Genomic DNA, 14178 nt, shown 5'->3' on the forward strand with positions numbered 1-14178 from the left:
GAATGCAATTGCCAAGGCTTAAAGATTCTTTTTAAATATTCCATTTTTTTTGATGAATTCCCGTTAAATAGGAAAATGCTCCAGACAATACTCTGAACATTGCCTCTAACTCCCTGTAAAATATTAATATCCAAATGATACTTCTGAGTTTCATTTAGTTAATCTGGATGACAACAGAAGGGCTAGAGGATTAGTCAGTTCTGCCACAGAATATTTATATCACATCCACAAAACAACAACCAGTAATGTCGAAGCAATGGCACTATTTTGTTACCTGGAATTTGAAGTGGGACCATGTTTTCTGTAGCACTTTTTTTATCTCTCTGACCTCATGTATGCCTCTCAGAGACTTAACACATTTATTAAGGAAACAAACCCAGAACTGATTTGGACATATTTTAACAGCATATCGACACATAAAGATTATATCAATCCTCACAGATTATTTCCCTAATACCACATTCTATCCCCCAAACACTGAGAGGTCAGTTAATGTTCCAAGTTCTAGGCTAGATTTCATACTTAACACCAAACCCAGCGGAATTATCCTCCGAAAAAAAAATAGGTCCCTGAAATTTCCACCTGCAATTTCCACTGTATCAGTTGCAGAGCCAACCCGCAGTGAGAGCACTAAAAGATTTAACAATTAAAAGCACCATTCTTCCAGCTGCACCACGACCCTTGTGCTCCAGCACATTCAAACAGCCCAGCAGCAGGAAGACGACCACTGCTGTGTTTTCTGCACAAAAGCTCTGAATTACAGCTCCCTTCTAAGCTTCATATGCTCAACAGAGACTTGCTGTTTTCTGCTGTGAAAGATGGCATTCCCCTTAAATAAATAAATCTTTTTTTGAGTCTTATTTACTACTACCAGGCCAGTTCCCTGCTCTGTTGTTTAAGAACACTTGCAGTGAGCAGCTCTGGCAGAGATGAACACAAACCTCTGTTTTCCAAGTAAAATTGACCCCAAGGAGAATCCCAAGTCCAAGCCATCCTGTCGGAGCACGACTGGCACAGACAAGAGAGCTCTGTTACACCAGATGTGAGTAGCACCAGAGCTGATGTCAAAACTTAAAAAAAACCCCAAATCTTTAAAGACAAAATATCAAATCTGAAATGGCAAGGAAAGTTCGCAGAAATTCTGTACTACAGAATTAATGGCATTATTAGATAAACAATGGGAAACTTGGGAAAATTATGTTTTCTAAATGCTTGATAATTTCTGCTGACCACTACAAGGTACTTTTCTGGAAGGGGGTTGAAGTTATACTAAACCAGTGTTGCACAAAATATTGTCAGCTTTGTGATACTGCAGCCACTTTAATGATGCTCATGCACTGTTCTTTGAAAAACTGTATGAAGTTTCTGTGGAAATTGTACAAAGTCCCTCTGGGGCCACCTAATTATTAATTTTAGCCATACTGGAATTAACTGATGGTAGTGGACAGTAATTTCCTCTAAACAGCTCTAACACAACCGAACTTTACCCTTGCACAGAAGAAAATGTGTTATAAACACTAGTTTAAGCTTCCAGTAGAACTGGTTAATGAAGAGTTAATGATTAATACAGTGTTAAATAGTGAACTTTTTATAAACCAAGACAAACTACACAAACATATACAAGGAATAAAGCAACCACAAGCTGCTTGCTGTTAAAGATGCTTTCTTCATAGATACTCTGTCATTGTAAATCGAGGGTTAACTTTTCACTTCACCATCCTCTCAGGCACTAACCCAAAGTCACACACCGTGGTGTATGCGCATTTTTAGAAGTGGAAATCAAGCCAGCTATTAGTTTCTCAGCACCTCAACCCAACCAAAGGATAACGTTCAGCCAGTGTTAGAGATTTGAGGATTAGAGTCCTTTATGATCCACTCCAACTTTCTGCATAATCAAACTACAGAACACCACCAACCATCTCTTCTTCTAGCCCACGAGCTCCTGACTAAAGCCTCCTAGTGAAAGCAGGATTTTTTTCTTAGGGCTCCTAAATTACAGAAACTGCCACCTTAACCCAGCAAGCTTATCCCTGAGGGTTTTTTACCCCAAGTAAAATGCCTTGTCATTTTGTCTAACTTTGCTTGTCACAAAATCTTCTAAGTCAAAGAAGCTTCTAGGCACTTTCTGCATGAAAAGTTTGAAAACTAATCCTTCTGCTTAATCCTCCTTGGGCAAGAAGATAAAGACAGCTATTCTAACTCTGACAGAGGTCCACCTACACGAAAACCCTGGCTCCAGCAGCAGACAATAATAGATGCCTAAGAAGTAGTCTAAGGGTAGACAAGCATAAGGCAATCCTTCCCTTATACATCCTGCCAGCTTTGAGCATTCCTGAATCACAGATTGCAGCACGTGTAATCCTTTGGATGGACACATTAAGTGGTCTGAGCTTCTTCAGTCAGAAATACTTAATTTTTCTCGTAGTTCTCTGAGCTCATCCCTGTTTGTCAGCATTTTTTTCTTTTTTTTTTTCCATTTAGGTACCTGACCTGGATGAGCGTTCTCTTCTGACAGCACCTGACCTGGACAGGCCATCCCTTCAGCTTTCTAATGCTGCACACAGACCAAACGTTACTTTCCCCAGCTTGACCCACCAGCCCTCCCTTTACCCACCCAACAACCTCCTGCTCTTCTAGCTGCCACATCACATGTCAAGTTTGCATCCAGTCAAATACCATCAGTGACTTAAATATTCTTCCAGACAAGTGGTCAGGAAAAAAAAAAATCCCATTCTGTAGCCTTTAATGTGTAGTGTATATCCAGAGAGCCTAGATAGGTTTAATCCAGCTGTAATAGAACCCTGCTGGGAAAGCACAGCTCACTGAGGTTACCCATCCAATTCACCCTGCTGAGCAAATTCTCTGTTTCTATGCAAATCTACATAAATCTGAGCCCATCACTCCCTGTAGAAACAAATCTGCTTGTAGAAGTTCAAGAACCCAACTGCTGATCAAAATACAAGACTAAAATTTGAAGCAGAGAGAAACCCCTGCAGTACCCAGGAAATTCCAAGAGTAGATTTCCCATTTCTGGTTAACTGAGATCCAAGAGATGGATTTGAATCTGTTTAATATGAACTAAACTGATTTTTAAAAAAATAAGGCTCTTGGAAAAAAAAAGTTAAGCTACTGTGAAATGAAACTTACAGTCCCTATCATGATTTAATAAGTAGTTAAAAGACAAGAAATAAAGAGTTTCCCTGTCAGATGAAGATTATCAGTGAGATCTGCCAAAAATTTATTCTGCAACCTGCACTGTTCAATATTTTCCCATAAGACCTAAGGAGACAAATACGTCTAGAAGTGGCAAATTTTATTATTAAGAAAATTCTTAATCGCAATCAAATTCAGAAAAGGCTGCAAAAAGTAACAGAACTCGGGCACTTTTAACTAACTACACAATATCTTAGATGCCAATAGATACCAAAACCAATCAAAAATACTCTAATTACATAAACACAACAGGATCCAAATTAGCTGTTATCACTCAGAGAAACTTTTGAAACTTGGTAGGTCAGTTCAGTATTTAGTATCAAGCAAAAAGGCAAATACAGACTTTGGAGTAATTAGGAAAGAAAACACATATCCCCATTATGTTATTGAATGCTGAAGGCAGCTCTGATTCCCACATCTGAAAAAGAAGACAGAATGACAAAAGGGACGACAGAGATGACCAAAAGCACAGCTTCTATATAAGGAGAGATTGAGCAGAGCAGGACTTCGGGTGGACAAAGAAACAATCCAGGGAAGATTGGGAAAAGTCAAGAGATCTGAAACATGACATAGTATCAAGATGAAAAACGTGGAATAATTGACTACCATGTCTTACAATGCAGAAAGTGAGAGCACTCACCAAAGTTAGAGACAACTCTCCTAAGCCAGTTCAAGGATATTGTCACTGGGTGTAGAATATTTCAAATAACACTTAAAATGAATAATTAAATTGTAGAGCTCACTGCTATAGGATGTCATGGAGACCAGAAACATAAACAAGTTAGAAGAGGGATTATATAAATTAATGGAGAAGAGATATGGTCACAATCAGATGATGAGATACTACTCCTGGACAAGCAGGGCCCTAAACCGATGATGGTCATAAGCTGGGAGGCAAATGGAGGCAGGGGGGAGAATGAAAAAAAACAAACCAAACCTACCACATTATACATGCCCTGTTTCTTACAGCCCTCATTAAGCATCTGCTTCTGGATCTTGTCAAAGGCAGGATACTAAGCTACACAGAGCTTTGCAATTTGCCCCAGGATGACATTTCTATTTAAACATCTATTTTATGGTACATTTATAGACTTTATTTATTTTTAAATATTAAGAATGTAACTCTAGCCCTGCCTAATCGCATATTTAGGAGGCTGGAAGCCTAACCTCACTGGCTATTTCTAAAGGCAGTATCCCTTATATTAACATTTAGATACCATCTCACTGAATCCTGACAGCACAGCACAAAAGTTAATGCACACCATGGGAAACCAAAGCCAAGGCCAGAGCCATCGTGCACAGAAGTGGCAGAATCGAGTTTAATGCACCAACAGTCCCTCTTCCAGGAACAGCTCTTCCCTGTCTGCCAAATGTTTGATGGAAACTTCTCACTCAGATGCTGACTGAACACAGCAGATAACGTGTTTGCTGTCGGGACAGCCAAGCCTCCAGCAGAACCACGATGGCTAAAAGTAGGTCAGGACCGTCCGTTCTAACCAGGGAGAAAGGAAAGCTGGAGCACGCCAGACGATCTGGCCAGATATTACAGAAAACCTTCATCTGGGGTTTCATCACTACTTCAAACAGATGTGATTCATATTTTACCAGCCTCCACCTCGAACAAGGCACACCTTCCCAACCGCACTGCCCTCCCTATCATTAGGGGTACCTCTCCCCAGCCTCAGCCAGGATCCTCCTGTTCCCAGCTTTGGCTCCACAAGCTATGAAAGCCAGAATGCTGCTCTGCACTAGCTATTCTATGCTGATTTCTGTAATGCAGAAATGCCCAAGTCCCTTGCACAGAAAGAGCCAGGACAGCACACAATCTCAATGTAATCACTTCTGCCTTAGAGTCTATTTTCCTTGGCAGATTTCCCTCCAGAAGGAAGAGAGACCTCTGCAACCAGCACATGCTTCCCAGAGGACAGGACTGTGACCCCTAACCAAGCTCTCACGTCCCAGAGGCAAAGGCCACACTCCCAAGTCAAGTTCTTTTCCATCCAGTCTGGCTTGGAGTCACCTAGCAAGAGAGGAGAGGAGCTTCAAACGTCCTGTGAAACTCCTGTGAAAAAGCACCAGTCCTACACTTGCACCCCAGAGGAAATCCCATGGTCTCCATGCCAGCAGCAGCCTCGCAGGGTTGTACAGTAGAAGGGAGAACAGAGACCAACCACAGGAGGAGTTCCTGCCAGCAGTGGTACAGACCACAGGCAGACACACAGGGACCACATCCCGAGCTCCACCATCCAGTTGTCAAGATGCAAATGAGAAATGTTAAACACTGGAGCCTGATCTGAATAAATCCTTTCACTCTGCAGACATTGAACAGTGCAGGGTGCTCTGTGCTGTTAAAGCAATTTCCTTGACACCCCTTAAATCTTAGATTTTAGCACCACAACAGCTCTGTAAAGAACTAATATGCCCTGGGTAGAGAGGAAGGAATTCTTCTCCCTAGAGTTTTTCTCCATTTCAACTAAAATTCACTTTTCTGCTCTTCCCAGTAATTTTCTGGAGAAACATACAGTCTGACAGCAGAGCCTTCCCCTATCACTCCAAGACTGTCAGCAGTTCTGGCTCCAGCCATGAACACAGGCAGTAACATGCAAATACGTTTAATGCAATGCAGCCACATGAGTAGCACCGATCCCCTCCCACCCAGGAGAGACAGCAAAATCAACACAGCTCCACATCACTACCACAATCTGCTTGTGGTTTGCCATCAAACCAAGATGGGGTGTATTCTATCTTGTATTACTCAAGTCGTGTTAAAGCAGTATCAGAAGTGACGCTTTGATCAATTAATCTTCCATGAATTAGTGCCTAAGCCTGGAAGGTTCTCAGTCCTCAGCTATGAACTATTAGGTTCCATAGTCTGGCAATTAAGTGACACAGGTCAGCTAGATAATGATCCAAGTTGAGGTAGCCAGACATTTTCTTCCACCTCTGCAAACCAATGCCAAGGCTTTCATAAGGCCAATAACAGACAGCAACATCCCATGCTGTTCAAAAAGCCTGAGGACCTTCCCAAGCTTGGGAAGCTTCATAGCTACATAACATATAAAACACAACAGCTCCCACTGCACTACTGCAGAAGCCTGAACAGGCTGAGTGCAGAGCTAAGAGCCAGGATCAACTTCACACCAGTCTCAACAGCTCTGAGCAATGACTGTCCCACACAGGGTGGATATCTTGGATATCCAGTGCTTTCAAATGTGGTCCAACATGGAATGGTGGCCCAGGAACTGTCCATGAAGGGCTCTCAAGGTGTATGTGGTTGAGGAGAGACAGGCTATTAGCAGTGATGCAGCATATTCTTCCACCCTGCAATCACAGCCCTCCACCCCAGACATTGCCCACACTTGGAAGTTCTTGTTTCAAGGATAAAATTCAGAGCACCAGACCGTATACAGACAGGGGGTGGGAGAGCTACTACTGTGCATGGGCCATCAGGCAATTGCTCTGCATCCATATTACTGAGGGTCCACAATACAGAGGAGTGAAAAAGAGCAATGGGAAAATTAAGTGGCAGAGGAAGCAGAAACTGCGACACTGCAAGATTTGGTCCTTGGAGAAATAAAGCACGTGGAGCAAGAGTTCTCTGGTCACTTTGTTAACAGGCAGACATCTAGCCGCACCTTATCCAGAACAAGGAATTTTATAGCAAGACAAAATAAATTTTAATGCTTTGCAACATGATTTTTTTTGCTCGGAGTGAGGAGATCCTAATTTTCTGACAAACCATTTGAGCTACTGGTCCTGTTCAGGGCTGCAAAAGCTCCTTTGGTGCTGTCCTAAAGGCACAAAGGTTGAGAACCACCTACCTGTTCATGGGAGCCATGAATTTTAAAGACTTTTTGGTTGAGACTGCTCTCCATCTGTTTGCTACCGCCCCACCTGCACAGTCTGACAGCCACTGGCTGGGCAGGACTGACTGGCTCATCCCTTCCCCTTTCAGGGAAGCCCAGACCTTCACCCCAGGGCTGCAGAGATGCACTAAACAGGTCTGTAGTGCTAGTCTAAAATGCAAACTGCTACAAGCAGGAATTTCAGCCAGTATAACTGGCTGACTGTTGGCTTTTCAAGAGAATGCTGCCTTGCCAGGGTCACCCCTGGGCAGAAAAGTGCCCAGGAGACAGGAAAACTAGATTTACAGTAGTTTGTTAGGAATAGCACTGAGTTTTGCATCTGAGTGGCTGCTCTTCTGCTAGAAGGAACAGCGAGACAGAGCAGAAGTGTGTTAAAGAAACAAGGCAAAAGTTATGCACATCTGTGCTAGAAGGATAAACCATAGCCTGTGGTCAGCAGAGTTCTGTTTGCAGATTGTCCCAGTTCCAGGCACCCTTCCTTTGTCATTTTAAGCTCCACACACATGGCAGGGATTGTGCCTTCTTCTGGGAAAGGAAACTGTTCTACTCTGCCACACATAGAAAACTAATAAAACCCACAGAAGTGTGGCTCAGACAGCATTCTTCAGACTTACACATGGACCAAACCGAACAATCAGCCACCTCATGTCAACCCAGGAGGCCACAGTGGGGCTGGCACAAGTTACCCTCATAAAAAAAGTTTTAATTTCAATCTTCTCAGGGCTTAGTGGAAAATACACTAGTTAAAATCACGGATCAGCTAGGAATAGAAAAGATCATACTGGCTAAAGATGGGGTCAAACTAAATCTAATCTGGACAGACTATCTGGAGAATGACAGAGAGGTCCAGCACACACAGGAACAAGCTGAGAGAATCATTGCTTGAGCAAAGCTACTGATGAAAACAATAATTGAGAAATTGTGAGCAAAAAAGGAAGGATACTCTGTAAATGGTGTAACAACTGAGCCCCTTGCTACTCTGCAATGATGAGACTTAGGGTTTGGGATAGAAATTTCTTCCTGCATCAAGCAGCTGACTAAATAGGTGCAACATGTCAAGATGCTGATTAACAGGATGGGAACTTTAGTCCACTCCACCTGATGCCAGTCTTCCCCAACGTGACCCTTGTCCTAATCCTGTATGGACTCCACCTGGTTTTTGTCAGCCCCAGGCCTGTCTGTACTACTCAGCTGTAATTTGAGCACTCAGCCACTCCATGGAGCAACTTTCACTACAGAGTATGAGATGCAGACAAGATAGTTTCTGTATCCTTGGAAAGGGGCTATAGTTTCCCAAAATATATCAACTCAGTTTTCAATCATAAGAGCATTCCTGCAAGAATATACGTCATCCTAATTCCACTACCGGTCAGCTTTCCATAGCTGCTCCCCAAGGACTACAGCAGCAAAGTTAGTCAACAACAAGTTAAAAAAAAAAACAAAACCAACAAAAGCCCAACAGGATACTGCCTAATAGCAGAGACTATGTCTCTAGGGACAAAATGACAGAGACCCTGACATTGTTTTCTTCCTTCTGAAATTAAAAGTTTAAAGGAACGACTAAGGGCTGTTCTGTACTGTGCCCTCTGCAGATTTGGGTAAGCATCTAAAACCAAGTTCAGGCCTAGACTTTCAGGGGTGAAGTATATAGAAGTGAGCCCTGTTTTCAAGTTATTTTTAAATGTTTAGACAGGACCTAAAATAAGGCCAGTGTTTTGAGTACTTCTGAAGAGTAGGAACCTCACGTAGGCTATGACATTTTTAGTTCAAAAATGCTTTGGAACAGAGGTTGCACTGTAATGCATCAGCTTATCACCCATTTTAGCTCAAATTCAGTTACAGTGCATTACAAGGCAAGAAACACCCCATTAAAGGGGGGGAATTCACACAAGTAAGAGTCAGGCTATCAGCAGTAAGACAGTCTCTGTACCTCAGTAAAACATGTACTAAGCATATGCCACAGAGAAAGGGGGAAAGTCAGCTTCTCTGCTTAGAATACTCATCTCCACACCACCCTTCCTACCTGTGTGGTTTCCAGAAATATACTCTCCACCTCTCTTCAAACTCAAGTCAACTGTCTGCAGACTCCAACAGCCCACAGGCAGTGCCTTTAGGAAGCAAGAGGTGCGTGCTGTACATCACAAGCATCACAGAACCAACCTAGAACACAAGCTGTGCCAGTCTCTTTTTTTACCAGTCTTATTTGTATCCCCCCTCCCGCTCCATGCTGACAAACCAGGTTGCAGTTGTCTGGCTCTGGCCTGAAACATCAGAATGAAGTAAGCACATAGTAGCACTCTACCTCCCTGAATACTCTTCCAGGCTTCCACCATGTGCAGCTCAGGGTCTTCTTGGGATAGAGGTGGTTTCCATGCATTTACTAATCCTCAATAGTTCCTTCTTCTATAGACCTGCTCTGTGTCCTCAAATACTCACAGATGTTTGGCATTCATAACATCCTGTGGCTTCCCAGGTTAACTGCACACATCAAGGACTAAGTCATTATTTGTTTTTAAGCTTACTTCATGCTGGATCCATGCAACACCTATTCATACTTGTAATGAAAAAGGAAAAAAAAAGGTTGCTCCCCCTCTAGCCTTTCCATGCCATTCAGGATTTGAAGGTAACTGTCACTAATTGCTTTTCAGGTGGAAGAATCCCAGTTTATTCTGTTCTTTGTATGGAAGGTAACCCTCATCTCTGGTCACTGTAGCTGCTGTTCCATTTTTAAAATCTGAAGACACCTTTCTTCAGATGGCAATAGTTTTCCTAAAGCTATAGAAAACTCAACTTCCATAAGAGCTGGAGAAGCTACTGTGAGGATTATCAAATACAGCAGGGATTCCCCACTTCTGTAGTGAATTGCTAGTGAGGTAATTCTCTTAAAATATTCAGCCTAACTTCTTAAACTGAGTTTGCTCAAAAGCAAGTTTACTTTCAAGCCTCAGCATTCAGCTGCACGCTTCTTCCTACAGAATAGAGTGCATTTGCCAAAAACTTCCTCTCCCTGTTGGTTCTTTGAAAATACTTGAATTAGCCTGCCCTGATGAAGGATGGATCCCTCCTGACAAGGTTTTGTGCCAGAACTTTAATCTGTCCTATGTTATTTATGAGCATTTCAATCCATCAGCTTTTTACTCCAGTATGGGCATAGTATTCTGTGATTTCCTGACACAACTTGAAACAACAATATCCTTACCACACCTGGTTCTCATGCAGAGCCATATGAGAATATTTGGGTTTGGACACTGTTTTTATCATGCCTCCCTCAAAATCCTGAGTGATTTCTTTCACAAATGCAGTGATCCTAATTGCTTCCCACATTCTTGATTATCAGATATAGAACTTTGTTATTTATACATGCTTAGCTCACTAAGCAATCTAAACTTTCCTGTCAGGCTGAAATATCTGGCTTTTCTCTGTCCTTTGCCAGTTTCACTACTAAGAGTCAAACAAGCATTTTTTCAAAGATGCAGAGATATAGAAGTATAACTGGAACTAAAAAAGAAGCAAGGCCATTAAAACCCAACAGAATACCAGAGAGGGCAAATATATTACCTAGACTTACAGTACTCAGTGCCAACAGCTTTTTAAAAATATAAACCAACCTCACAATTTAGGGCTTCGAACTATAAGGATTAGAAGGAACACCTCATCCCATGAACAGCCTATAACTCATCCTGATGAAGGGGGAAAACCCTTCTCTCAAGGTTCTACAAGCACCTGAGGTGCTTTCAGAGGCAAAATGTAGAAACAGATTTGGAACTTTTATTCTTTACCTGTCAATACATGTAGGTCTGTGTAATTTATCCACTGAGAGATGATCAGATACTACCAAAACAAGAATCTAGTTGTAATAAGGTTAAATCATTAAACAACTGGAGCATGTACACCTAGTGAAAAAGAACATGTATTGGGAGACATTTCAGAAAGAGAACCCCAAGACATCAAGATGCAAGACCCGAGTGCCATTCTGAGTGGTCTTTCACTGCAATACTCATTAGGAAGGGGAGCTGGAGCTGGAGGTAGCAATGCAGAGGCTTCACATCACATGTGAAGGAAGCACGTGGCCCCAGGTCTAGTAATACCCAACCCCCCACTATTCTGAGCAGTCTGCAGGGAGCACACTACACACTACACAGAACTGCTTGCCAGGCATAGGAAGCAAGGAGAAAGAAACACCTACAGCCAAATCACATCATCCCGGTCTGGAGCAATGTGACTTCCTCCCTGCAAAGGTGAGGGTCCTCCCGAACAATTCTTGCCTTGCACACAAGCACAGCAGTTGTATGTTCATCTTTACTCTTAAAAAGTGGTGGTGCACAGAAAATGGGGCAGAAAGTCAGCCCCTGCACTGTTTAAAAGGCAGGGAAGAGCCGAGGAGGGAACAAGTAACACTCTCCTAGGTAACACTGAGCTGCTACTCCGGCTGCACAGGAATGAAGTAGAGCACGACTCAGATAATAACCATAACTCACTTCTCACAAGTTAGTTTGTCCAGACATGATCTTTCACATTTAAAGGTACTAAAAACCATGTTGTCTAGTGCACTTCTGCTGGAGCACTTTTTCAATAGGATCTGGACAGAATCAGCTCGATATCTCAAAGAATACAACACAGACCTCTGTCCTCCTTACAGTCTTATTTTTTATGTACCCTGAAAGGATGGATCCAGGAGAGACTGGCCTGAATTCAAGTCATCTCAAGCACTTACTCATTCCCTATTTCAAACAGCTTTGATTTAGTGGTTTCACTGGAACCACCAAGAGCAATGCAAAGCTGAGGAAACCAGACTCACCAATCTTTGTACAAGTGTTATATGTACTCGGAATTTATTCTTGGATGCTCCAGATTGAAAGAGGTTTTCTGAAAACTTGTTCTTTGTCATCTAAGAGTTCAGTCAAGATCTACTACCAAACTTAAACCACATGGGCTGCACACCCAGAGAGGTCTGGGGTGGGGGTTGCTGTCTGGCTTTGTTCACTGTTTTTATTTCTGCTGATCCCTCCTGCTGCTATAGCTGCAAGTCCAACAAGCAGACATCCTTCTGATGAAGGGCTCCTGTACTCCCAGTGATACTCATCTCTCCAGTGCAAAAGTCAGTGACTCATCTAAATCAGCTCCTTATATCCAGGTGCCAGGGTTTCACTTCCCAGCTTGCAGTTCATGCAGATCTGCAGATCTCCAGCAGCTCATTCAGTCTGGGATCTCTGGTGTACCACCCTACATTTGATATTCAGATTCCCATATTCAAATTCCACACATTCACTTACCGAGTGCTTCACTAGGCAAACTGACATAGGAGTTGTAACTATCCTGTTTAACAGGAAGCATCATGAAAGGAGAACTCAATTTCAGGGAGACATTTCTTCAAGGGTCTATAGCTGTCAACACCACAGAGCTCAGCCAGCACAAAGCAGCTCATCATGCTCCGTGGTGATTGACAGACAGAGATGAACTTCAGTCCTGCTCCAGGAGTCTGCCTTCACATTTGGCAACACTCACTGGCCCATTTCTAGTCACAGATCACCAGCAGAAAGTCACGTTTTTGTTTTGTTATTTCTGCCTGCAGGTTAAATTCATTCGCTTGTACAGAAAATTCAAAGTTTTAAAGTTATATTTTACATTTTAAATGCAGCATCAGAGGTGCCAAGAAAACTCTTGCAAAAGGTGTACAGTGGACTGACTTCAGCACCACTGCAACCCACAAATCCCAATCAGTCCCTCAAGAAAGCTGGGGGGGTGGGGAAGATCAAGACAAAGACAAAAATGACAGGCAAACAAGTAATGTCTGGAGTAAATACATCTGCTTACAGCATAACTCTACAGAGCAGAGCTTCTGTTGAAGAGATGCCCTTCATCCTTCATAGGATTTCCCTGAGTAAAGGGAACATTCCCTTTGCAAAGAGAACAGTGCACATTCTCACATTCAGCCACTCACTCTTTCCAGAAGACCACGTGCCTGGTGAGCTCGTCCAACTAACCCCAGCTGGCACAGTTCCTCAGGTGGGCTCATACCGCAGCAGCATCAAGAGGCTGCCCAGCATGACACTGTCCACACAAACCGGGATGATCAGGAACATGGAGGAGCCCGGCGGGCTGCAGCAGTCCATGGGCGTCCCAGTGCTGACTCCCGGCGCATTTTGCTTACCATCTGGACTCTTGGGAACGTTGAGACACCTTCATTTCTCTTATTGAAGAGTGTGCCTCAAGCTGGAAAAAACAACATAGCGTGAAATGCAAAGACTATTTTTCCAATAAATTAAATCTCTGTTGCACTTGACTCCCGCTGTGGTTCCCTTCCCCCTGAGAAGGCAAGGTCTGGCCAGCTGCACAAAGTCCAGGCAGCCCTGGGAAAACAATGGGATCTTTTTCTTGCCAGAACCAGCCTTCCCGTTCACCCTTCTAACCATGGCATGGAGGACACCCCCAGTGTGTCTGCGGAGGAGAGGAGTCTGTTGGCATAGCAACTGTACACGCTAACTCTCTGCTAATGAACAGGGATAAAATGTTTTGTTCTCATTAGGAAAAATACAGACACATTCCTGATTGGTGAGTAATGTCTCTGCCTCTGGGAGATTAGCTCAGAGCTGTGCAGCCTGAAACAGCCTGGATTCAGCCCACTGCAGTGCTTCCCTTGAACAGCCACTCTCCAAGGACCCCACATCTCTCAAGGGAAAGCCCACAGAGCCTTCTGTAGCACTTTGCCTTCGGGCCTGAGACAGCTCAAGGCGAGAATAATGAGAAGAGGTTTGACAGGAGCAAACCAGAACAGGCACAATGGGAACACACCCCCTGTCCCTGCGAAGAGCCAGCTCTCGCTGGTGCCTTTGCTGCACCTGGGTCCCAAGCTACCTTGCAGCCAGGGAGAGTTTCTCTTTGTGCATCCACTGAAGGTCTGTGTCGCACAGGGCTCAGATCAGCCTGGGACCCCAGCTCCTGCCCCACATTTCCCGGTGCTGGGTGAGTAAATGGGCAGAGCACAGAGCTGCAGAACACTCAAGAGCAGAGCTCAGCGACCATTAGATGCCTGGGTGCAGAAAAGCAAACAAGGGCTGCTGCCTACCAGTCTGTATTAGGATTTTGGCACTTAATGATC

General features: G+C 43.4%; 1 protein-coding gene across 6 annotated transcripts in view; it reads right to left on the reverse strand.

Moving 5' to 3' along the window:
• The window catches only part of PLXNB1 (plexin B1), a 78906-nt gene that overhangs the window by 43907 nt on the left and 20821 nt on the right, over positions 1–14178 (reverse strand). For 2 of the 6 annotated variants that reach the window (XM_032699116.1, XM_032699117.1), the window contains exon 2: positions 13064–13292. In XM_032699116.1, the coding sequence (XP_032555007.1) occupies positions 13064–13095 (32 nt within the window). In that variant the 5' untranslated portion in view covers positions 13096–13292. Of the gene's footprint in view, positions 1–12893; positions 12987–13020; positions 13293–14178 lie in introns of those variants that run through there. The other 4 variants (XM_032699119.1, XM_032699118.1, XM_032699121.1 and 1 more) reach the window with 4 other exon arrangements.

Source organism: Chiroxiphia lanceolata, chromosome 11, assembly GCF_009829145.1.
Source record: "Chiroxiphia lanceolata isolate bChiLan1 chromosome 11, bChiLan1.pri, whole genome shotgun sequence".
Classification (NCBI taxonomy): Eukaryota; Metazoa; Chordata; class Aves; order Passeriformes; family Pipridae; genus Chiroxiphia; species Chiroxiphia lanceolata.